Source organism: Schistocerca nitens, chromosome 4, assembly GCF_023898315.1.
Source record: "Schistocerca nitens isolate TAMUIC-IGC-003100 chromosome 4, iqSchNite1.1, whole genome shotgun sequence".
In the NCBI taxonomy this organism is placed as follows: Eukaryota; Metazoa; Arthropoda; class Insecta; order Orthoptera; family Acrididae; genus Schistocerca; species Schistocerca nitens.
Genome location: NC_064617.1, coordinates 872,284,751 through 872,311,771, shown reverse-complemented (window position 1 = coordinate 872,311,771; position 27,021 = coordinate 872,284,751). Strand labels below are relative to the sequence as shown.

The 27,021-nt window shown below is 41.9% G+C and overlaps 1 protein-coding gene across 2 annotated transcripts in view; it reads left to right on the top strand.

The window, feature by feature from the left end:
* Nucleotides 1-8,867: 8,867 nt before the first annotated feature.
* The window catches only part of LOC126253360 (COP9 signalosome complex subunit 1-like), a 92,210-nt gene continuing 74,056 nt past the window's right edge, over nucleotides 8,868-27,021 (top strand). Inside the window, exons 1-2 of one of the 2 annotated variants that reach the window (XM_049954634.1) lie at nucleotides 8,868-8,966; nucleotides 9,520-9,609. In XM_049954634.1, the coding sequence (XP_049810591.1) occupies nucleotides 8,934-8,966; nucleotides 9,520-9,609 (123 nt within the window). In that variant the 5' untranslated portion in view covers nucleotides 8,868-8,933. Of the gene's footprint in view, nucleotides 9,081-9,519; nucleotides 9,610-27,021 lie in introns of both variants that reach the window. The other variant, XM_049954633.1, reaches the window with a different exon arrangement.

Genomic DNA, 27,021 nt, shown 5'->3' with positions numbered 1-27,021 from the left:
TGTATAGGCGAGGGACAAGTATAATACCATCATCTGTTGTCTGTCGATCGCCAATCTCGATGAGCTGCACTACTGAAGGCTCAACTGCTGCATCAGCTTTATTCTGTTCACCTCGTCCGACAATGCCGTGGTACGAAACACAACAAATTTGCTTTGTGTCGTGAAAACGTGTAACCTCCCCCTCACTTATCGACCTTAATGACAGTGAAAAATTAAACCACGTGTACCTAATGGAAATTTGGGAAAAGCAATCATCACTGAAGTTAATCTGTCGGTAAAGAGGGAGGAAAGGGTTACATCTAAATGAAAGGAAAACTGCAAATGAAATTGGTGGAAATTAATTTTGAAAAGGGGTAAAGTTAATAAAGAAAGTAAATGTGCGGTCGTTACGTTAACCAATAATGGGCGTTAATTAGTTACTTGAGATTTGGGGAAAATTACGGTCGCCAGTCCCATGGACAACTACTATAATAGCTGAAAATGAAAGATTAATGCACATATATTTAGCACTAAAAGCGTGGCATCTGAAGGTTGACACATGTGTGAAAACTGAATGTTCGTCAGAAGTAATAAATTTCGCTACACTCTGACTTAATTTAGCAAAAGAATTAATAAAACTGGAAAATCGAAAGTTAATTTAGTGACTGAAGTTAATAGTGAGCTTTCTTTCTGAAGCACATCGAAATTCAGTAAATACGGTTAGTCTTGGACTACCTCAACAATCATTTCAAAAGCTACTTGAATCTACGCAATTTAGAAATAGGAGATTTAACTTTGAACTTGAATTAAATGATTCTGAACAATTAACAATAGTAAAATTTAGTACGTACCAAGCTGAGCTGCAGTCACAGGTAAGCTAAAATACGGTAACAAAACTCGCACTCTTAATTTGTGCTTGTGTAATCTAAATATTGTAGCCAGCTATGAATACTTTAACTGAACTTTGAAATTAAAGTAGTGAAATAAAATGATGCTGGCGTTTGAATTTCAACGACACTCGGGTTCATTCCGGAAAAGGAAGGGACCCTGCTTGGTAATGCAATTGGGACAATGAGCAACAAAGGTTCATGCTAAGTAGCTGTAATTTTGTGATGCAACAATTTTAAAAGTTTGAAAAGCTGCGGTCTGCCATACAGTTCTAAAACTTTACGTGCTTCCAGTCTTCCTTGTTGGTTGATTGAAGGTTTGAAGTCGTCGATCTAGTAGGTGTGGCGACAATCACTCATTGTCGGCCGTAGCTGTTGCAGAAGCTGGATGTTGGCGCGCCTTCTTCTCGACACAGTCACCAGGCGAAAAGGGCTCTTGATGTGCACCAGCTAATGCTTCCCATCCGCGACACCATGTCAGAAATTATCCTAGCAAGTCGAGCGCAATTACATGCTGCCAAACCCCGAAAGCGCGGCAACTCACGGGAGCGTCACACAACACACCTGCTCCACCGCCCTACTCCAGCCAGACTCTCTCTGCCCGCGCTCCATACGGCAGAGTTAACACTACCAAAGATCGTAAACACTTTGGTTCTCCACACGACCTATCGATGTAATCGTTCAATAGCATAGTTTTCCCTAGGCCAGACCCAGCGTAAAAATACAAATAATATTTACAAAACAAACTAATTATACATCGTCATATGGGCATAAATATACATATATACAAATAGTAAAACATTACAATATATAAAGAGACAGAAATGTCATATATTCAGGTAACAAAATAAGGAAAAAATTTATAGTACAATAGATGAAATAGGAGGATATGCAGTTCCGGCGTTACAAACGACACTGGGCAATCTGCTCTTCACACTCACCATACCACAATCACTCTGTCGCAGCTATTTCTCAGCCTTGCAAGCATAGCGCAGTGCAGGCACAATGCGCTCGCCTCACCGACTCAGGCTGAATTGTCCCTTTGCTGACTGGAACCATATTTATGCCTGGGTGGTGCCTGGTGTTCACTATGCCATCCGCGCCCGCTGCAGCTGTTTCTTTCAGTCGTCAACGTCTCCAGGCGTTCGCTCTTCCGTCCACGCCCATTGCAGCTGTATTCCGTGATGGTGACCGTCCCATGGCGTTTCGAATTAGGTCCACGCACGCCAGGCGCATTCCTAGTACTACGTTGACGCTGCAGACGTTCCTTACGCTTTCGCGAGCACCGCAACTTTCGCTCGTGGCCGTGTCATCCTCCTGGCAGTCTGAATTTGGTATGCGACTGCAAGATGTGCTTCCTGTGGTATCAGGCTGCTGTTGGAGTTACATATTATGTCAACTTTCGCTGTAGCAATCCCTTGTGGGGGTAACTGCAGTCTAGTGTTCCGTATTATGCATGCTTCCAGTTTGTGCGATGCCTGAGGTTTCAAGTGGTTGACGTTCCCCATCTCGTCCAAGACCACTGTGGCTGTCTCCCAAGGAAGTAGTTGCTGCCTGGTGCTTCATATGAGGTTTCATCCTGTTAAACACACTACCATTTACCTCAGGTTCTTTACCAAAGAAGAGAACTTCCTTCCACTGTTTCTGTAGTAGCTACAAAGCTGGATTCCACTCCACACTGAGCTGGTATTCTGATTTCCAACTGGTCAGGTTCTCAACCATCTCGATTTCAATACATTCATTAATGACAGTACCCCAGAATCAGGGGGTTTGAGCCAGGGTCCTGGTTTCGTCATAATTCAGGGTGTTTTCAAGATTAAGGCAATGTTCTGCTATTGCTGATTTAGTGGCCTGTCGTAGTGTCATATATCTTTGCTGTTCCTTACCTCTTCCAGCCACAGTTCTAGTGGTTTGATCAATGTAAGACACACCCCATCACATGGTATATTGTAAATACCAGATTTTCTTAATCTGAGATCATAATTGGCAATTCCAAGAAGCGCCCTGATCTCGCTGAGTGGGAAGAACACACTTTTCATTTCGAAACACCAAACAGTGGGTAACATGCAACCCCAACAGCAGTCTGATGCTACAATAATTCAGAACGCCAGGATGATGACATGACCAAGAGAGAAAGCCGCAGCAGTCGCGAACAGCACAAGGAACGCCTGCAGCTTCATGATAGTGAGGAATGCCCATGGAGGGCGCAGATCTAATATGGAACACCATATTAGAGCGAACGTCTGGCGATGGATACGACTGCAAATAACGGCCATAGTGGACGCTCACGGCACAATGAACACCAGGCACTGCCCAGGGGATAGCAAAGCGACCAGTCTCAGTTACTACATCGAAATAACGTGCTGGGTACTGGTAGTACACCCATTCCTACGAGATGACAACGAAATGCGAGAAAAGTCTAAGAAATTATTTTGCAAGACCCTAAGGGGAGGAAATGTGCATGAAGGTGAAGCTCTTGGACAAGGTATGACAACGCAAAGAGAGGATGGTGAGCTTGTATAATTTCCTACTGAGATGCAGAGAAGGAGACATGGTGCCTCTATTTGCCAACATCACATATATCTAAGGCAGCTAACAGGATCAAGCATCGTGCTAGTAATGCTCTGGTAAGGGAAAGGATTCGTGACATTCGGCCTAGACTGGACTTCTCCTCCAGGGAGCTATTAAAGATCCATAACGTGTGTGTACCACTTTATCCGATTGTGAGTAATATTGGTACAGTCACCTACCCTTCCTAAAGAAGATGTTTGTAGCATATGTGGGAAAGAGTGTCCACCACATCCACAACTCCTTAGACTTCTCAGAATGTCTCAAAAGCCTACGAATCTCGAACACAAACATCATGGTTAGCTTTGACGATGTGTCTCTATTCACCAGGGTGCCACTTCAGAACACACGATTTGATCGGTGAGAGATTTGATGGAGCTCTGCTGGATCTTTCCAAGTATACTTTAACGTTAACTTACTTCCTATGTGAAGGCCAAATCTATGAGTAGACTCGAGGAGTAGCGATGGGTCGGCCCTTATATCCAGTAGTGGCTGATCTCTTTATGGAGAAATTCGAGGATGAAGCTCTTACAATTGCTGCCTACCAGTCGATGTGTTTCTTCAGATGTGTTAATGACAAATTCGTCGTCTGACCACATGGATGGAAAAGACTGAACGAATTCCTGGACCATCTGAACTCAAGACATCCCAACATTATGTTCACCATAGAACTAGGGAATAATGGTCAACTCCTGTTCCTGGATGTCATTGTGAGAAGGAACGCATGGGGGAAATTCAGCCACAATGAGTATAGGAAACCAACTCACAATGGCGTATATCTATAGGTTGACTGCTGCAACCGTCCAACATAGAAGATCAGAGAGCTCAGAACGATTGTACACCGAGCCAAGACAGTCTCTGACACGGGCAGCTTGACAACAGAGCTACAACATCTTCAACGTGTATTCATGAACAACAGATATTCAACGAGAGATATCTGCAAAGCATTACATGCCACCAGACGACCTAATACAGAAGAGGAACAAGAAGAAGAGACCAGGAAGGTAGCCTTTCTACTATCAGGACCTGTCTTGGCTAAGATCAGCAGCACCCTGAAGAAACATGAAATCAAAAGTGTCTTCTGCCCACCCAGCAAGATCAGGGCCCTTATTGTAACGGTCAAGGACAGTCTGGATTAAGAAAATGTGGTATTTACCTTATACCTTGTGAAATTGGTACGTCTTAAATTTGTCAAACCACCAGAACAGTGGACATAAGATGTTAAGAACACCAAAGACATATGAGGCTACGACAGGTCACTGAAACAGCTATAGCAGAACATTGTCTTGGTCTTGAACGCACAACGAATTATGACAAAACTAGAATCCTGGCTCAGGCCCACAGATTGTGGGATAGTGTCATCACTGTGTCTATTGAAATCAAGATGGCAGAGAACCTGATCAACCGGGAAACAGGATATCAGCTCAGTATGGCTTGGAATCCGGATTTGGAACTACTACAGAAACACACAAAAATTTTCTTTCTCTGGTAAAGAATCTCAGACGACCAGGGACGTAATTAACAGGATCAGACGTCATACAGAGCACCAGGTGGTAACTGCCTCCTCAGAAGACAGCTAAAGTAGTCATGGAGAACATCAACCACCTGAAACCTCAGGGACCATACAACCTGGGAGAAGACATAATACAAAACACCACAGCGGCTACTCCCACAAGGGATTGCAGAAGTGTTCACAGACATAATATGCAGCTCCAACACCAGCCTCGTGCCACACAAGCACATACTGAATTCAGAATGCCAGGAAGAACACATGGCCCAGAGAGAAAACTGCAGTGGTCGAGAACAGCATAAGGAACGTCTACAGTGCTCATGGCGGGCGCGAACCTAACACAGAGTTCCATGGGATGGCCACCACTGCAGAAGACAGCTGTAACAGATGCAGACAGAAGAGCGAGCGCCTGAAGACGTTGACAATTGCAAGTAACAGCCACAGCAGGCCAGAACGTGTAGTGAACACCAGGCACCTCCCAGGTGTAAATATGGGACCTGCTCAGCAAAGATCAGTGTTCAGACACAACCACTCATCTAACGACCCACTTTCCGAACTGATCGACAACATAACCAAAGTATTCGACCAGGGACACTGCACACTTGCAGTGCTCCTGTGTGCTGAACAAACTATGGCACAAGTGCTTGCTCTTCAAACTGGTTAACATGGGTATAACAGCTAAAACCGTCAGAGTAATCAAAGAGTACATCACTAAACTGACCTGCAGGGTGCATGTCGCCACCCATAATTCTGAAGCTTTCACCCCACAAGCTGGTGTCCCTCAGGGTTGCATCTGGTCCCCACTCTTGTACATCCTACACACTGCTGGCATACCTACCATGAAGAAGGAATGCGAAACAATAGGTCTCTACACAGGCGATACAGTCTGTTGTTGCACTGAATTACAGATAACAACAATAAAATGTAAGACACACTTGTTCTTCCTCTGCCTAGGAAAGTGGATGATCAAATGGAGGAAACGACCTAACCTCACAAAAACACAGATAGTCATTTTCACACACAGACACCTAACCAAAACAAGACAATAAAAAGAAGACGACATTCACCTAACACTATGGGAAACCCCCTTAAGCCAAAACGACACTTCCAGATGGCCTGCAATCCATATTGACAAACACCTGGAATGGAAGACCCACCTACGTCGCCTCCTAAACAAAACTAGACTCCAACAAGTGCAAGATTCCGACAAGTGTAAGGTCACTTCAGTGGCTGCAATACACAAAACGCACTGCATGCCTATGAGACTTTCATGCAACCAATCCTGGCATATACTGCAGCCCCCCTGGGAGGCATACATGCATCAATAGGAAATAGACTTTACAGCACAGAAAGGAGATTCCTTCACAGGATTGCAACACTCTCCCAAATCATACCCAGCACTGAGGTCTACCATAAAACAGTGTCGAACCCCTCCAAATCAGGTTGGCCAGATTGAGGACAAGGTATGGAAAACATATATTAAACAATAGGCCCGACATAGAAGGCCACATTGCCACCAACCAAAGAACACAACGGAAGCCTGTGTTCAAGTACGTCATCCTATCCCTCACACTAGCCCAGAACACCGCTACAATGCACCCAGACCTAGCCCCCATCTTGGAACCTCTCACTGCAAACACTACAACCCACCACCCCTCTCCCTCCCACACATCTACATGAGAGAACAGGTGACTGAAAAACACACACACACATACACACAGAGCACAATGGCCACAACAATCTCAAGACATTGCCAAGGACGACTCAAGGACCTATCACAGTCAATCAACTCTGACCTATGTAAGTAGTAATTCATACACCTCACCTCTGTACAAACACTTTACCTGAACTCCATACACTTTTGCAATGTCCTAACTCTTCCTTTCTCCTCACATCACTCTCCATAAGCACTATACTACTGTCAATATATTGTAAGTAATATACATCAAAAATATTTCAGTTAACTACATTCAGAAAATAAAGAAAGTGCAAAATAAAAATGTGATATTTGCAAAAAATTTTATAGTAATGCCTTAATAAATTGTATCAAAAATTACAATACAGTCTCAATTAATTATATTGTAAAATTGTAATTGTCTCTAAATGGATTATGCTCTATATTGCAAGAAAACGTAAATAAATGCAATAAAAATAAATTCTAAAATTCCATGGGCTGAAAAGGGTAAACAACAGCCCACTCTGTCCCCTCCTCAGAATAAAGAATGAAAAAAAGAAGCATAGAGATCAGTGTCTGGGAGTACCTGAGGAAGACATCAAGTTACGATGTCAAAATATCATACTTGGAAGATGAGGACCACTGGTGGTATACCCGATTCTATGACATGACAATGAGTCACTGGGAATGTCTAAGAAATTGTAAAGATGCAGCTCTTTGCTCACTGAAAACTTCACATTCTTTTTGTTTGCATTCGTAGTAACCTGTGAGTATTTCTTTAAGTAAAACATTTCTATGTGAACCATCTATAAGCTTACTACTTTCTTCAGTATTTGGAAAATTACACAGTGAATAATCAAGCGTTGTGACTCACTATTTGAACAAGAAATTAGATATTTCAAGTAGCTATTGTGAACTTACTATTAACAAAACGAGATCAAACAAGGGAAAAACTAATATAGATGTCAGAGGTGCTATGCTAACAAGTAGGACAGTCCCACCATGCTCTGTTACAAGTGGCATTATTATGAGGTTCCTTATGCAAGCTTTCTAAATCTCATTTTCTTTTATAAAGTGTTCGCTTTTCAAAAAAATATTTTTTCTTTAGTTTATCAAGAGATTATGAAGGGAACAATAAAACCTGTTTGTAATTACTTTAAGAAATGAGAAAAAGAAGTAGGGAGGTATTGAGAAGAGTAGAAGAGTAGAGATTACTATTAATTGTAATTAGAATAAACTCCATAGAACATTTATTAATAAAGGAGAGAGAGTGTCTTGTAAAAACAGTCTTAGAAGGATATATAGCATGACGGTTGGGAAAGAAGAGATTTCATATTCTGTGTGATGTCCTGGAAGGCAGAACATATAGCAACATTAAGAAGGAAGTGATGAGCTAAGAGAGCAAAGAGGCTGCTAACCAGGGCCAGTTTAAGCGTCAAGCAACACAATCAGCCACTTGGGGCGCCAAGCTGCGAAGGGAACAGAGGCGCCTACATGAAAAATTTCTATATGGGGTGCAACTTAATTAGCAGCGAAAACTGGCATGGGTGAAAGCACGCCCCAGGGGTAAGGGGAAGAAGGGCGCCACATTGTATATCGTATGTGCGGGAAAATGTTCTCGATCTGGCACTGCTACTAACATAGTAGAAAACTAATCATGATGATGATGACGAATAAGTGTTGTTGAAGTTCGTATGGACTTAATTTCCTCTGTAGTAAGGGACTACGGAATTTCTCTTTACAGTATAACTCTAATAAAGCATACCTATTTACAGGTTACAGTTTTTGGGCATAAACTTTATTGTCTCCTTCATATGCGTTAAAGCTTCACTATTTATTTTCTGTAATGTTAGGTATTGAGTGTATGATATCTATAACAACTTTATATTGTTGCCTGAAAAATGTTAGTTTGATTAAGTGATCGATAACTACGTGTGTCTTATGCTTGCATTTTGTTTCTGATTATGAAGATAAGTGATTCAGTGAAAAAAATGGTATTTGCTTTTCGATTTATAGTACTTAATATGTTGACTTTTGCTTGGTTACCGTATCGCTCGTAGTTCACGTTTACACCCTACTGTGACACAAGATCACCTCGATCATCTGTTACTTCTTTGGAATCTGTAGATAAAATCCACTGCAACATAAATATTATTCTCGTTACTTATAATTTAGCAATAAGTTAAATTAATTCAGAATATGAACAAATATATAACATATTCTGCTGTGAAAATTTTGTAGGAGGACCCAGTGATCATCTTCCAAATAAGTTGAAGTCTATATCTTTGATCAAGTGTCCGCAGTTTACATCAAAATGCCGCTGCCGATGCAGTCAGCTTTGTACCAAGTGAGTGTGGAAGGGGTTGAGAATTGACAGAAAAGAGGAGTTAATTGTTTTGTGAGAAATCTCGAATTTTGTTTTGCTATGCGGCGCCTCGCGAAGTATTTCAGTGACAGCCATGCAAGTATAGTTCGTGATTTTCAATGGAAATCTTAATATGATTTGATAATAATGTGTTGTAACCTCAAGAGGCAGTATGACATTCGTCTATTTGCATACATTGAATTGTTTTATCAGAGTTGTATCGTCGTTAGTAATTCTTCACGCTTGCGTAGTACAGTAAAGTGCAAAGAGGAATCGATTTGGGTATAAGCAGATCTCTAGCAGTAAATGCAGAGCTGTAATATAAACACATACTATTAGAGATTGGTGCTGTCAGTGAAATGCGTGTTTTTCTTTCGAAGAGATGTGTTGTTTTTGTTACTATTTGATTTTCTTTGGTCATCATTAGTAAAGTCTGTGATCATAACTTTGACCGTGTAGCGTATACTATGAGGTTAATTATCACTTATCGGTGTTAGATACAGTCTGTTTAATGTTGGGAGTATTTGGTTTTCAGAGTCCTGTTGAGCCAATGCAAGTAGACGCACCACCGGAGGATAACGATAATAATGAAGAAGAACCATATATTGTGGAAAACCCAACGTTGGTGAGTAGTAATACAGACTGCTGATTTGAAATTACGTTATCTATGTAAGGTCGTGTATAAAGTATATGGTATATAGCGTATACGGTATTGCTGGTGTGAGTAGAAATGAAATATCGAAGTTTGCTGCCCAGTGGGTAAAAAAAAGACGACTTGGTAGTATTACTGTAAGGAAGTTGTTCAGAAACATGTTAACCAACACTGGCATTAAATTATATTTTTTAACTGGGCTATTATCGTTGTCATTAGCATTCTTTATGCAATTAAAGGTGTGGATGTTCATCTTTGTCCTTTGGCACGTTGTTCTCCAATCTCTCAACCGAGTGTCTTATGCCAAGATAGATCTTGGCATAAGACACTCGGTTGAGAGATTTGGCACATGCTCTGCTCATTTGTGATTTGAATGTGAGCTTGTCAAGAAAAAGTAAGGTGTTTTCCGATCGAGCCTGTAAGATGTCATTAGTGTTGGATGCTGATACGCAGTTCTACCTGCATTTGTTTACATATTTTGTTGGCATATGGTTACACAAAGTATTGAAATAGCAGCAAATCTTAAACATACTTTACTTAAATATATTTCGAAAGTGAACACTGGTTTACAGTGTGTGTAATTTCCCAAACATGAAAGCCAAAGCCAAGCTGTTGATAGAAATAAATTGTATTGTATATTTGTTCCTTATTCTTGTACCTCAGCAATTACCGATAGTGTAACAGTGATTTTCTTGCCTCAGTTAAAGAAGGTTTTGGAATAAATGCCATTGTGACATCCCAGTGTAGGAGGCAAACAAGCTGCAGTATGTAGTGCAGTAAAGGGAAGTGTGGTGTAGATTAGATTAGATTAGATTTACTTTCATTCCAATTGATCCGTAGTGAGGAGGTCCTCCAGGATGTAGAACATGTTGGAAAAACAACAATACATGACAAATGTTTACAACTCAAACAAATAAGATAATGTACCATTCCACAGGTCCCAAGTGGAATGATATTCATTTTTTAATGAACACTATATGAAAGAATCATTTTACAAATACTAATGCACTGAATTTAAAATAAGAAAAGTTTTTATTTGGTTATTTATAAGGTAATAAACGTGTAATACAACTACTATAATGCTTATTTACAATGAACACATTGAAGTTAGATTGTACTTACACACACACACACACACACACACACACACACACACACACACACACACACACACAAAATCAGTTGGTTCTTCTGAGAAATTCATCAATGGAGTAGGAGTTGGCCACCAATAAATCCTTTAGGCTTCTCTTAAACTGAATTTCATTGGTTGTTAAGCTTTTTATGGCCACTGGCAAGTTGTTATTTCTGAATAATGCACACCTTTTTGTGCAAGACCAAGTGACTTTAAATCCTTTTGAAGATTATTATTATTTCTAGTACTGATTTCATGAATTGAGCTGTTGATTTGAAAAAGTGATATATTTTTAATGACAAATCTTATTAAAGAATAAATATATTGGGACGCAGTAGTTAGTATCCCTAGTTCCCTAAACAAGCTTCTGCAGGATGTTCTCGAGTTCACATCACATATAACTCTTACTGCACATTTTTGTGCCCAGAAAACTTTAGCTTGGCTTGGTGAATTCCCCAAAAAAATAATCCCATATGACATTATGGAACGAAAGTAAGCATAGTATGCCAGCTTTTTCATTTTTATATCCCCTATGTCTGACACAATTCGCATTGCAAATAGAGATTTGTTAAGATGCTTAAGCAGTTCTGTGGTGTGCTTTTCCCAGTTGAATAATTAAATACACACTTTGATGCTAAAATGATGATTTCTCGAGCAATCGCACATTCACAGTAATTGAGATGAAGAATAGTACAAATTACAGCATCCATAAAGTAAGGTTAGTGCTATTACTGAATGAGGTGGCACATTAATTCCCTGGAAGATTTAATTGTTCCCTGATTACCAAAAAATGATTATGGCAAATGCTAGAATAGCTTTTGAAGTCTTAAGAAATACATGCGACAAGAGACTAACGAATTATCTCACTCATTTACACACAAAATATATAGAATAAAACACTGCTGACACTTTGCATCAAATTATATATCTGAGTAGGTATCTGTGCAGTGAGGCAACAACCTTAAGTAAGAATTTGACCAGTAACTGGTGCTTGTGCGGAAATATGAAAGCGTCCGATCCCGCGCATCTGCTTTGACCCATGACGTCACAAATATGGCGGAAACGACCATAAATCACGATTCCAATATGGCGCATATAAAGTCGTTACATACATATTATGAGGACGAAAATACATCGAAAAACAAACACACACACACATTCCACAAAAAGCCTAATGACACTAACGGGACAAGTGGGGGAAATAGGGGGTTTTTGGGTGGGGACAAACTAAATATAAACAAATTTACACACCCACCCCCATACAAAACAACGAAAAAAACCGATATCACAAAACTCCCCAAATACCACTAAACACAATATCATCTGGAATCTGACACTTCCCTTGACCTATATAGCCCAAAAACATCTCCTGATGCCAACACATTGGGATCGAACACTTCCCTTGACCTGTTATCCTTACGACATCTCCACATACAGCCATCCATGGTCCGAGACGCCGGAACTTTAAGTAAGTCTCATTTCTTCACGACATACTGAACGCTTCACGACTTCATCCAAAACTCCGAATAGTTGAAGAAATTTTATTAGAGACAACGCACTGTCCATCATCATAGCCGACAACCGAATACTGTTGACCCTGTCAGTCATATCCATACCTACCAAAGACATAAAAAAAGCAATTTACCAAAATTCCCGCACGATGCCACACTCGCAAACTCGGCCAAAAACATCACCTTACACACCACCAGAGAGCACCACCGATCGCATCCAAATGACACCTACAAACACTCCACTCTCACAAACTAAATTCCGCGCCATTGTGACGTCACACACAACAGCCTTACGTCACGGGTCAAAGCCAACGGGTGGGATCGGACACTTCAGTCGACCCTGCTTGTGCAGTATTATTTTTCAATAAAGAGTAAAATAAGTGTTTTAGAATGTAGATATTTCTTTTGTTCAAAGTATCCATGAATAATTTAGTATGAAAGTGTCCATTTTTAAAAGTTGTATCCATCCTTGAAAATGAAAGACCAGTAACAAAATCTTGTCTATACAACACGAAGTTATAGTTGAACAGAACAATAGATGTTTCATTAGGCTACAGGATAAGGACATATTAGATCTGAATGTGCACATAGCTTCATAAAAACAGTGAACAAAACATAAAATTTGTAACAAATGTTGTGTAACTGTGTGTGAAACTGTTGTAGATGACTGAAAAGGCTTTTCTGACAATTAAGAACATGCGAATCATAGTATTAGTACTGGAATCTGGGGGCAAATATTGTTATTGTTCTGTGCACATTATATTGTTAGTTACGGATGTTGTCTGCAGTCTGCATGCCTATTTTGTTTTTCTGCATGTAGGTACTTTCCGAGGACACTTCTGTACATGAGGTCTCTAAAGTGGACAGCAAAATTTCTGTCCCTTTGATTTGACAGAGCTATGAAAAACCTAAGGCGAAACAAGGCACATGCAGTATGTGACATTTCCTCAGAATTATTGAGAGACTTGGGAGAAACCATACTTGACAAAACTATTCCACCTAGTATGCAAGATATGAGAAAAGTGAAATACCATCCTTCTTTATCTGAATTCTAAAGGCGACTTGTGCTGACAGTTGAGAGTAGAACTGAACCATCAACTTAATAAGTTATGGTTGCAAAATACTGACACAGATTATTCATAAAAGAAGGGTAAGGCTGGTAGAAGCAAACCCCAGGGAAGATCAGTTTGGATTCTGGACAGATGCAGCTACACTCGATGCAATACTGACCATTTGACTTATTTTAGAAGATAAATTGTAAAAGGCCAAAGGTTTATACTATTTGTACATTTAGAACATGATTTTTGACAGTGTTTACTTTTTAATACACTCTTTGAAATTCTGTAAACAGCAGGCATAAAATACAGGGAGTGATAGGTTATTTACAAATTGTACTGAAACTAGACTCCATGCCTAAGAATCAAGGGGAAGAAAAGGAAATTACCAGTTAAGCAGGGACAAGCAGGATTCATTCTGTAACTTGACGTTTATACTATTTGTACATTTAGAACATGATTTTTGACAGTGTTTACTTTTTAATACACTCTTTGAAATTCTGTAAACAGCGGGCATAAAATACAGGGAGTGATAGGTTATTTACAAATTGTACTGAAACTAGACTCCATGCCTAAGAATCAAGGGGAAGAAAAGGAAATTACCAGTTAAGCAGGGACAAGCAGGATTCATTCTGTAACTTGACGTTTATACTATTTGTACATTTAGAACATTATTTTTGACACTGTTTACTTTAATACACTCTTTGAAATTCTGTAAATAGCAGGCATAAAAATAAAAAAGCTGGCATACTATGCTTACTTTCGTTCCATAATGTCATATGGGATTATTTTTTTGGGGAATTCACCAAGCCAAGCTAAAGTTTTCCGGGCACAAAAACGTGCAGTAAGAGTTATATGTGATGTGAACTCAAGAACATCCTGCAGAAGAGAACTCTGGAAAGTTCAAAAAGAAGAAATAAAGGCTTTAAACTCATTTTGGTTGCAGTAGGCAAAAAAGAGCTTGGAAGATTGGTTCAGTAGCATGAGCAGTGTCTTGACAAGAGGCTATCACATGATTATTGGCTAAGTAAAGCAAGGGTAATGGGATGCAGATGAATTAAATTGAGCAATGCCGAAGAAAATTTTTTTTTATTTGGGTAGTAAGATGACTGATTGCAGAAACCAAGAGGATATGTTAATGGAGAATGGCAATAGTTCCTGAAAAAGTGGTCTTCGGATTAACCAACATCTTTCTGATCTTGCTATGTACCCATATCATGTTGCCCCTGCCACCTTGTGGCTGTCAACCATACAGCCTCTTCCTTCAGTCCAGTGGCTTCACTACAACAGTTGCGACTGAACAATCTTTGCAACTGGCCAGCTTTAGGTGATCTATCACTTTCTTGTCACTGCCTGATGAACCAGTTGCCATGTTGTGTCTGTAACCTACAGATTGCATTGATGAGGTTGTGGAAGACTTCTCCAATACAGTTGTGTTGCTGGAACTATTTCCCTTTCTACAGGCCCACTCCACTGCTAGCTGGTGACGTGAGGGACCAGAGATGTTGCAACAGCTATTCAGTATTGTTGAAGGGCCCAGCAACATCTTGAGTTACATCCTTCATGTAGACCTTCATTATTTTTAAGCAGCTTTGAGCTAGTTCACACTATCTAACTAAATGTCTCGTCTTTTAGAAGATATGCCACTTCATTCAAAGTGTTGGCCAAGCTCTGTAATCTTCTAACCGCCAAAGATAAACAACTGCTCCAGGTCTCATCCTAATGGTGGTATTTGTACCAGTGTTGGTTCTTGCTAAACACCTGCAACTCACTATTCAGCAGCACTGACACCAACTTCTTACTCAGCTACCTTTCAAATGCATAGGCAAAAAGTTGAAGAAATCTCTGTACCATTCACCTACCCCACCCCCCTCAGTCTTGCCAAATTACGTAATAAACATTTTGCTGATTGGGTAAATGCTTCAGGCTTCACATGCTACAGCTCCAGGCTGTGGGCTGCGATTAAACTCGTAATCAGATGATCCAACATCTGAATGTTACTTGGAGACTTTATCGATTCATGTTCTTCACCTGTATTTGGCTAGGTGTTTTCCCTTTGCAGTAGCGAGGTAGTATCATCGCCTTAATCGTTAAATTAGGCAAAACCCCCGACATCCATTGAAAGGTATCAGCCATTTACCTCACCAATATGCTCAGCAAACTGGTTGAAAGAATGGTAGCCTGAAAATTACACTGGATTCTCAAGTCACAGAGGCTTTTGTTCCCCTGTCAGTGTAGTTTCCAGGAGGGACGATCCATTACCAGCCATCTGATTAGGAAACAACAATCTGACAAGTCTTTCTAAATGCCAACACCTCACTGCACTCTTTTTTGACATACATAATGCAAATGGCAACACATGATGGTATAATATTTTTCTTATCCTCTGTGAATTGGATTTCAAAGCTCGGTAAAGATTTTTGTCTGAGAGCTAGTACATCACTCAGATCCCTACAGGTTCTAGAGAATACCATGCAGCCAGGCTCTGTACTGAATGTCACACACTCCCTCATGATCAATGGGCTAGTGACATCCATCCGACAACTTTCCTCTCCTATGTCCCATGTTGGCGATTTTTGCATGTAGTGTAGCTCCCAGTCTTTGACATTGGCTGAAGCTAGTAGGTGCCATATATGGGACCTCTTCTTGGACCCTTTCCCCATGACTTCCACCTTTCTCCCCTAAAACTGCAAGTCGTGCACTACTGGGACTCCTCTTTCCTAAAAAGCTGACTTGGCGGCCCCGTATTTGTCAACTAAAGACTAGCTGCATGGAAAAGTTTAACTCTCTCTCAGCTTCATCTTGGGTTGTGAATCGCGCTAGTCTCCTCCATATTTACCAACCCCTGGTCTCGTTCCGATTGGATTATAGTTGTCATGTTTATGGCTCAGTGGCTCCTTCAGCTTTGAAATTGTTGGACTCAGTCCAACATTCCGGAGTAAGACTGGTCACTGGTGTTTTCTGGACTAGACCCATAAACAGTATCTCTTCCAAAGCAGAGATCCTCCTTCAGTTCCAGTGATACCAACTCTCGCTCACTTAAGAAATTACCATCTGAGAATTTCCTAATCACCCAATCAATCAAATTCTCCTTGTATACAATGGGCATAGTCTCCCTGACACCCACCCTCGGGTGGGATTACCAATGGTAATGTGCCTGGAGGCTGTCTGCTGTGATCTCCACCTGACTTCCTCAGAAAGTGCTCCACACATTTTCCCACACTTCCCCACTTGGTTAGTACTCAGACAACATATTAGGACCAATCTACTTCAGGGATCTAAAGTTTGTTGCCTCCAGGAATATGAGGATGCTGCTGTAATTTTTGCTGGTGGCTCTAAAACCACAGATTGTACAGGATGTGCTTTTACATTTCCTGCCAGTCAAGAAGAATATTTGTTGCCAAGAACATTTAGTATTTTTACACCAGAGCTGGTAGCCCCTAACAAAGGCCTATGTTTATTAAACAGATACACCTCATCTGTATTTTAATTTGTAGGGATTCAACAAGCAGTCTTCAACTTGTTGTTTGGTGTTACTCTTGTCCCTGTGATCTCTGCTATTCCTGACTGCCTGACTTTAGCCATGCTGCTCAGTTCTCATTTTCTGGGTCCCCAAAACTTGTGTTCCCTAGGGTGTGAACTGGCTGACCATTTGGCTAGAGAAGCAATTCTCACCAGCATTCACTTTGATCATCTTGGGTGTGAATTTGTAGGTGCAAACAAAACCTCTTATCACTCGTAGATGAAACATCTGGTGGTCTACTGCTGCTTCTAATATACTCTGTACGGCCAAGGAGACTGCTGCTGCCTGGCATTATCCCGCTGGCTGGCACTCTCACTTCCATTCCTCCCGGAAGGAATCCACTTTCTTACATCACCTCTGCATTGTCGTATTAGATTGAGCCATAGTTTCATTTCATGCAATGAACCACACCCAGATTGTGGTTACAGGATGTTATGGACAGTACTTCACAACCTGGTGGAATGTGCCAACCCCCCCCCCCCCCTCCATTCTCTATGTCATTGCTAAACATAGTCTTCAACAAGTGAGGTGGCCGAAGCTTTGCATGGAACTTTCACATGGTCCTAAGGACACAGTTAACCCCACGACTCTCCGCTGTCACTTCCTCTCGATTCTTGACACTTGCCGGGACCATGAAGTGGTTTACACCAACTGCTCGATGGCTGATGGTCACATTGGCTTCACATATGTTCATGGGGGACATATTGAACAGCACTCGTTGCCAGATGGCTGCAGTGTTTTCACTGCAGAGCTGGCGGCCATTTCTCGTGCTCTTGATTGCACCCACTCATGTCCTGGTGAGTCGTTTCTTCTCTGTACTGACTCCTTCAGCAGTCTACAAGCTATCGACCAGTGCTACTCCCGCCATCATTTGATAGCGACCATCCAGGAATCCATCTATGCCCTGGAATGGTCCAGTTGTTCCATGGTGTTTCTGTGGGCCCCAGGCCACATCAGAATCCCAGGAAATGAACTTGCCAACACACTGGCCCAGCATGCTACACGGAAACTGCTTCTGGAGACCAGCATGCCCGTAACTGACCTATCATTTTTATACCACGTTTTTCAGATTTGGGAGACGAAATGGCGTAATCTCAGTACGCACAACAAATTGTGACCCATTAAGGGAGCCTATGTATGTGTGGAAGTCCTCCATGCAGGCCTCTCGCAGGGATTCTGTGGTTCTCTGCCGGCTCCGCATTAGCCATACGTGGCTAACACATGGCTACCTACTTCGTCGCGAGGACCCACCTCGGCGTCACTGTGGCTCACATATGACTGTCGTCCACATCTTGCCGGACTGCCCACTTTTAGCCCCTCTGCAGCGGACTTTTAACCTTCCCAGCACCCTACGTTCGGTGTTGAGCGACAGTGGCTCAACAGCAGATTTAGTTTTAAGTTTTATTCATGAGGGGGGGAGGGGGGTGGTTTAATCGTACCATTTAAGGGTGGCCATTTAGCCTTCTCTCCGAGGCCACCACCTTCCTTCCATTTTAACTCTGTCACACTTTCTTTGCATTTGTTTGTCTTGGTGGTTATCTTTTCCTTACATGTATTCATCGTGCCTTGTCTTTTTGGGGTGGACATTTTAATGTATTGCAGAGTAGCTGGCTCATCCTCTTTTATTATTGTGATTAGCCAGCCCAGACCGTCTGCTCTAGGGTTTTATTACCTCCTTCTACTTTTCCTTGTGGTGTATGTTTTCCCCATTTTTTGTTCATTCCATTTCTTTTTAGGTATGGTTCCCCATTCCTTTACCTCCTTTTACTTTCTCAAACGTACTTTGGATGTTTTTGTACCTTGAGCCTTGCTTGCATCAGGAAAAAGGGACTGGTGATTCTGTAGTTTGGTCCCTTTATACCCCAAACCAATCTCCCAACTAGAAGGCATTCTATACCTTTAACTGTCTTCCACCTTAGTCAGTTTGGTGGGGGTTGGATGCTGGTGGGGCTTCTCCTGCCGCACGTGAGCCCTGGGAGACCCCTTGTCTGCTATGACCTGTGTTCTTAAATTATTGCTCAGTTCTGGCATCAGTATTGCTTCCAGTGCCTTGATTTTATCACTGCTATGTACTTTCATTATTCAGTCTGCTTTCTGGTGGATGTCACTAACTTTCAATGAGCTACCTGTTGACCAAGAGACTGATTGCATCTCTGTTTAGTCCCTTAACCGCCAACCAATCAACAGCGACACAGTAAAATGCATGTGTCCATTGAACCTTTTTGAAAATACAAGGTAACTGCACATTTTCCAGGTGTTTGGAACACCCAATTACTTCCAAATTTATGATAAAATCTCTGTTGCTTCGCATTATCTGCGCCTATACCAATGAACTTCACTGTTGAGCTCCACAAACATTTCTCCTTGTCCATAATTTTTTTTATGACGCAACCAAAAGAGGAGTTGTTGTTCTTCAGTGAAAACATTTTGAGAGAAAAAAATTCTGTCATTTCCCAGTTTGCTGCCATTGTAGTCAGTGAACAATTGTATGAGTATTTCAAAAGTATTTGGCTGCTTTTCTGTTTGGTGGAGAGAGATTACATTATAATTCATCAAAAATTTGTCATAACGTTTTTTCTGCACTCATTTAATCTTAGTCCTATTTATGTTTTTTAAAAAGAGCGGAGTCTGAAGTATGTGATGAAATTCTTTGTCCTCACAGTAACTTTCTACTGTGACCATTGAAGCAAAATGGATCTTTCCCATGTGTCAGAACTTTGTTCACTTGTACTTGTTTGTGTGTTGTGAGGTGCTTTTGTTTTACTCTTGCCATTTGAGTGTTCACATATTGCAGATTTGATGATAAATTTTTGATGCTGAATATTTTTTGAATGAAGGAAAACCACACATTATCATTGATGAAGGGTCTTCAAAATACACAAAAGTTATTTGGGGTGTTTGCCAAGCAAATGTTCTTAACTCCTAGTTGTTCATGACACGTATTATAGGTAATGATAAAAATATCACATACAGTCTGTCTCCGTATTTCAACATGTTAATAACATTGGCTACATTTTGTAAGACTATACGTTGTAGAGAAGTGTGGAATAATAGAAATCATTCTGACTAGACAGACTGACAAATGTAAATAATTTAGGAGCAAAGGTAGCAACTCGCTGAAAAGTGGAGGCAGTAAGTCTTCCACAGGTTTTGTTATATGCCGTTTGATGACTCCATGCCTCTAATATTTACGAGCTGTTACCCTTGCCTGTAAATTATTTACATTTTACCAGGACTTGCCAGCACCATGTGTAATACAAATACTTAAGACTAACAGACTGATTTACTGCAGCCTTTGGTCGGTGGTCCAGCCTGGCTCCTATACTTCCTACCTTTTTATTCTCTTTTATATTTGCCATTTTTAATGTTTTCTTTCCTAAAATTTTATTGTCTTGTGTGAGCTGCTCGTTTTCTTGGGGTAACAGAGGGTGAGTAGTACTGGCCAGATGCAGAGGGTGCTTCTCCCATTGCAAATCATATCTGGGTGACTTCCCAACTGCATTCTGGTGGAGCGACTCTCCCACCTTGCTCCCTCTCACTCCTCTCCTACTTCTCCTTGATTTTACCTCTTTCTTATTATACCTTGGTTGCAATTGGGCTTCACAGGATTTGCCTTTTTTATGCTTCTTCTGACGATCCCTGATTCGATATGTATAGAATGAAGGGACTGGTGACCTAGCAGTTTGATCCCTTTAACTAAAAAACACCAGCATACTAATCTTTTGCAAGAACTGAGTCATCCATTTGTGAGCCTCCGGGTGTCTGTATGTAGGTTTGCTTGGATGTTGTTAGTTCCTGAGTTCCTCTTCAAACTGCACTGGAAACAATTACCGTTCAGATCCAATTGGACTCTGCAGTAACAATAAGCAATCTTTATCTCCCACCAGGCTGATCTCCCAAGCTTCCTGCTCTTCTTACACTTCCTAGACAGTTTGTTGCCTCCTCTCTTGCCTCCTCTCTTGCCTCCTTGGGAATTTTAACACCGTCTATGGATTGGTATTGTGACCACTGATTGGGGCAAGACTGTTGAAAACTTGCTGGCAGCACTTGATCTGTGCCTCTTCAACATTGGAGCTCCCCCACACTTTAGTGTGTACACATCACTTTCTTGGCCATTGATCTGCCCATCTGTAGCCCTGGATTCTTCCCGTCTGTTCAATGGGCAGTTCATGACTGTTTGTGTGACAGCAATCATTTTCCCATCGTCTTTTCTTCAGCAGCACTCACCTGGGTGCCTTCCCAGGTGGGCTTTGACTTACCCAGGTGAGCCCAAACTAATACAGATTGAGATGCCTTTTCCTCGGCTGCCATCCCAACTGCTCCATCACATGATGGCACTGACGAGTCCGTGCGGAGTATGACAGACACAATTCTTTCGGCAGCTGCTTCGGCATTTCCTTCTTCTTCAGGTTCTCCCCGATAGAAGACTATCCCTTGGCGGACCCCAGAAATTGTTGCGGCTATTAAGAACTGCCATTGTGCCTTTCATCACAACAGACAGCATCCATCTCTCGACCACATCCTGGCCTTTAAATGGGATGCTCAGACCTGTTATCTTCTTAAGTGTGAAGTGGATTTGTTGGGAATGATATGTTGCTGCCATAGGGCAGCATAATCCCTCTTTATGCATGTATGGTGAAGTATCAGGTCCATTTTTGGCTGCCATCCTCCTACAGGTGTTCCAGGAATTTCCCTGAACACTATTATCCTCACCAGCTTGGAATCATATTGCTGAGAATTTTACTCGAGATTTCGCCCATGCCTCAGCGTCTGCTATGTGCCTGTATTCCATTATCTCAGATACCATCTGGAATGATTCCCTTTATCACAGGCTGCAAGGAGCAATACACAAAGCGCAATCTTGGACTTTCACTCATGGCTTCCATTTTTCGGCTGCCAAAACCAGCATTATGCATTTCTGTCATTTCTGTACAGTCCATCCACAACCATATCTGTACCTTGATGGCCAGTTCCTCAATGTGGTAGACTGGTCTTTGATGCCCAGTTGACATGGCTTTCCAATCTTCAACTAAAGCAGACGTGTTGGACACACTTTAGAGATTTTCAATGCGTCGGCAACACCAATTGTAGTGTGGACCACTCTACTCTGACACTGCTCTACACAGCATTGGTTCAGTCCCATCTAGGTTACATTAATCTCGCATAGAGCTCGTCATCACCTTTTACATCGCGGATGCTGGATCCGATACGTTATTGTGGGGTACGATTATCAACTGGTGCCTTTTGGACTAGCCCCATGATCAGCCTTCTAACGGACACAAAGGTTCCACCATTGCAGGTTCTGCACCAACAACAGTTGATTGCTTATGCATTATGCATCTGCTGCTCCCAGGAGCACCCGAACACTGTCTGCTCTTCCCAGGTACAGAGATCGACTTCCCACAACAGCAGCCCAGGTGTGGGGGTTACAGTCACCATCCACATCTTGTCCCTTTTTTCTCTTCCTCCATTCACAGCTCTGTCTTGATCTGTCACAAGGTCTGAAAGCCTCAGCTCATTCTGAGGCCTTCCGCTGCCAATACTTCTCCATTCTTGGTGCGTTTTGGTTGCCAGTCATGCAAGCTTTGCTTATGTTCGTAAGGGTTGTAATGAACTCTGCTCTCTGCCAGGTGGCTGCAGTCTTTTCAGTGCAGAGTGGCTAACCATCTCTCGCCCTCTGGATTAATTCTGTTCCTGCACCAGTGAGTCCTTCCTCATCTTAGCAACTGTTTGATAAGTTTACAAACTCATGAACAGTTTTACCCTCGCCATCCCTGACCATCCAGGATTCTCTTTTTGCTCTTGAACCTTGAGCACTCTCAGTGGTCTGTGTGTGGATCCTGAGTCACGTGGGGATCCTGGGGAATGAATTCACTGACAGGCTGGTCCAGTTGGCTACCAGCAAGCCGCCTCTTGAGATTGGTATCTGGAATCAAATCTTCAGTCAGTTTTATGCCATCAGATTGTAAGAATTTGGAATACAGAATGGTGTACTTTGACTTTGCTGAACAAACTAAGGGTGATAAAGGAGATCACAAATTTGTGGAGGTCCTCCACGTGGGTCTCTCACAGTTAAGCTATCGTTATTTGCTGGCTCCGCATTGGCCACACTTAGCTGACTCGTGGTGATCTCCTCCATTGTGAGGATCCACCCCATTGTCGTTGCTGTGTCCGTTTGATGGTGGTCAACATTTTGCTGTACTGTCCTAACCTAGCCACCTTGCAGCACATTCTTAATCTTCCTGACCCACTGCCAGTGGTGTTAGCATACAATGCCTCAGTGGCTGACCTAGTTTTTTGGTTTATTCGTAAAGGGTTTTTTTCTTGCCACTCTCTCTCTAAGGCAGGGTGCGTCAGCCACGTTGGCCCAATGAGTTTGGCAGGGTGCCCTGTTGCCTCCTCTGTCCCAAATGGGCAGCGGCTGTCTGGGCTTAGTGGTCCGCCGCAGCGGCTGTCTGGGCTTAGTGGTCCGCCCCAGTGCTCCCCTACCCACACTTTTGCTCTTCTTCCCCCTTCTCACATGTTCTGTTTGACTTGGTACTTTTCCTCAGTTTTCATATGCTTCTCTTGCCTTGTTTGTGTCACTAGTTTTTCTGGGTAATGCGTGCGGAGCATCTGGTAAGTGGCAGGGAGTATGGCCTCCATTGCACTTTCTGCCTTGGGGGGTCTCTGGCTGCTCCCTGGATGAGGCACCTTGCGTGCCTTTTTTTCTTTCCCCCTTCTTGTCTTTCTTGTTCCCTTCCCTAGGCTGTGTTGATATTAGGACCTTAGGATTTTCTTTCCTTGAGTTTTGCGCACTAGGCACGTCTTTGGTGGGTGGTTTTCTTTAATTGCCTGTTCCAGGTAGGAAGGACTGATGACCTCATGGTTCAGTCTCTTTAATCATTAAACCAACTGACAAAGGCCATGCTGCAAGTCGAAGGCAGGCACAAGCATTGGTTCATGGCCTGTGGTGATGTTGAGGCAAAAAGACCTAAGATGGACTGCTGTGTGAATAAAGCACCATGCTAGAGGTCAGTTGAAAGGATGAATTTGCAAAGGAAGTCAGCCACTATGATAAGTTCAGCCATGTTGGCAACGGAAAGTCCAAGGACAACATAGCCTGCCCATAAGTTGTTTGACTAGGTCCACAGTGCAGTTCTCATGGATATTGTTATCATTAGCTGTGGTCTGAAGTTTTCAGAGTGTGGTTCAAATAATCTGACGAGGCACTGTGCACGCATCTGAACCCGTGTCAATGTAGTAGTGTAAATCTATGGAATGGTCAAAGAGATACAAGCATCCTTTGGAGGATGACGTTTTTGTAGAAGGGAGGAGACTTGGTGATGTGGTGGGGGCCAGTGCACTCAAGATGGTTCATGTTTGTCATTTTTTGTAACAGTAAGGTTGCTGGCAGTTGCGAGCAGCTGGCTACAGTGAATGGGAATCAGCTGGCACAGTGTTTGCTGCAGGTGTTGTGGTGCCATCTGCAATCAGCATTCAGTGCTTGGAGAGGGGCCCATTATGTCAGCTTCGCTGTCTGGTCGGGTCGTGGCGGTAGTGGTACCTGAATTGATGTGCTCCTGTGCTGTATCACTAAATAAAACCTGTCTTCTAGGGTGAGATTTTTGTTTAACAGATTCACTTTGTGCACAATTATTGTGAGCTCTAAGCGAGGTGGGAGTTAGACGATCGCTAATGTCGGGTCCGACGTATAAGCAGAGTCCACAAGCAAACATTATCGATGCCACATTAGTGAAGGACATCCTGCAGTGTGTTGCTCATCATAAATCACGTGTCATATCTGTTGCTCAGGGGTGTGTGCAATTAGTTGTAGTAGTGCTGTTTTTGTTGCATCATACTTGTTGTGTACCAGCAGTAATGGAATAATGTTACTGATTATTCCTACAAGTTCGGTAAGGTGGCATATCTACATAACAAATTCTGAGTTATCATTCACAATGCCTAGTGAAGGGAATTCACACTTGGCCATCACAAAGCATAATGTCATTTTATAAGGCCAGAAAAGTGGAAGTTTATATTTTGGTGTAGTTTTACATTGTCCTGTGAGGTTGAGAAGTAGCTGCACTGCCTGAACCGAAATCGTTGTTTGTGCCATGGTTGACTCTGGGAACCTTGCGACAACATTGCACAATGGTTGTTTGTACGAAACAGTTGTGTTGAATGCCAGCGATGGTGCAGCAGTAGACATGGAAGACACCGTTGGTACCATATCCGTTTGCATAAAAACCAAACACGAGTTGTCCTCGAAGCTGGTTAACATGGGTCAGCATGCAAGTTCACTAATAAAGGCTCTGATGGTGGGCATTCTGAGTTACAGTCATTGTCTCTTACAAGGCAATGTTCGTGCAAGCTTCTTGTACAATATTCCGCACTGTTGTTTGGTGAAGCCAATGAGAACACTGGACCGTAGTCACTGATGATGAATTCAGAGCAGTAGAGCTGTGAGAAACAGTGATCAAAGTAAATTTTGTCCATTTTATTAATGCACAATAAAGTAATGAGAAATTGTATTTTGCAAATAACTCTGCAACCACTGCAATCACATTCACCAGAGTGGATGTCTTTCTCTGTGTAGTGGAAAGTAACGCACCCATAACACACAAACACAAGTATTACTGATTTAAACATTATTCATGACCACACAGTACAGAAAGCCACATTTCTGTTGCGTTGGTAAGCACAAATTGACTGTCCAAAGCACAGATGATGCACACCTTCACTCGGCTACGTTGGTCAGTGATCCTCTTTGACTAAATGTCCCCATTTTGAGCCGATTTTCATTTTGTACTCATCTCTTAGTATTATGTCCGTAACTTCTAATCTAGTTAGCAGATTTCTTTCATATAGAGCCATCATAACTAAGTCATCTGCCAATCTAATTGTCTCTAGTCTTTCTCCATTTATTATGATGCCTATACAAATTCTTTGCACTTGTTCGATGCATATTCTATGTGGATGTTGAATAGGGATAGGAACAGATAGAATTCTACTCTAGCAAATTTTAGGATTATGTCTTCTTTTTGGGCATTTCTTATCTTTGTATAGCATCTTTATTATTTTTCTGTATCTTTAGTTTAATCATTTTAGAATTTCCTTTAGTTTGTTCGAATTGAGTTTTGATTGTTTTCCTGAGGTATACAAAGTCCAGTTAAATTTTTCTGTTGAGCCTGAAACTGCTTTCAGTTGTATTATGAAGGCATAGGATAGCTTCTTTCTGTTGCTGCCCTCACAGAACCCAAATTAGTCTTCAGCTAAATTGGCTTCAGGTTTTCAGTCTTGTTCTAATGCATCACTATATTATTTTTGTTAATATTTTTGAAGTGTGAGTTAGTGCACAAAGCAATGTGATCTTCACATGTGGTTGCTTTGGTCTTCATTGGAATACTTATTGTGGTAATTTTCGTAGTCCTTTTGGACGCAGTCCTTTTGGACGCAGTCTTTTTGGACTTGGGCGCAGTCTTTTTGGAATGATACCAGATATACATCTATGTCAATACTTCACAATCCACATTATGGTGTGTGACAGAGGCTACCCCATGCCACTACTAGTTGTTTCCTTTTCTGTTCCACTCACAAACAGAATGAGGGAACGTCAACTGTCTGTGTGCCTCCATATGAGCCCTAATTTCTTAAATCTTTGTAGCCCTTACACACAATGTATATTTGAGGCAACAGAATTATTCTGAAGTCAGCTTCAAATGCTGGCTCTCCAAATTTTCTTAGCATTCCTTGAAAATAACATCGCCTTCCTCCAGGAATACTCATTTGAGTTCCCAAAGCATCCCTGTAAAACTTGTTTGTTGTTCAGACCTGTTGTTGTTGGGGTCTTCAGTCCTGAGACTGATTTGATGCAGCTCTCCATACTACTCTATCCTGTGCAAGCTGCTTCATCTCCCAGTACATACTGCAGCCTATGTCCTTCTGAATCTTCTTAGTGTATTCATCTGTTGGTCTCCCTCTACGATTTTTACCCTCCACTCTGCCCCCCCCCCCCCCCCCAATACTAAATTGGTGATCCCTTGATGCCTCAGAACATGTCCTACCAACTGATCCCTTCTTTTAGTCAAGTTGTGCCACAAACTCCTCTTCTCCCCAATTCTATTCAATATCTCCTGATTAGTTATGTGATCTACCCATCTAATCTTCAGCATTCTTCTGTAG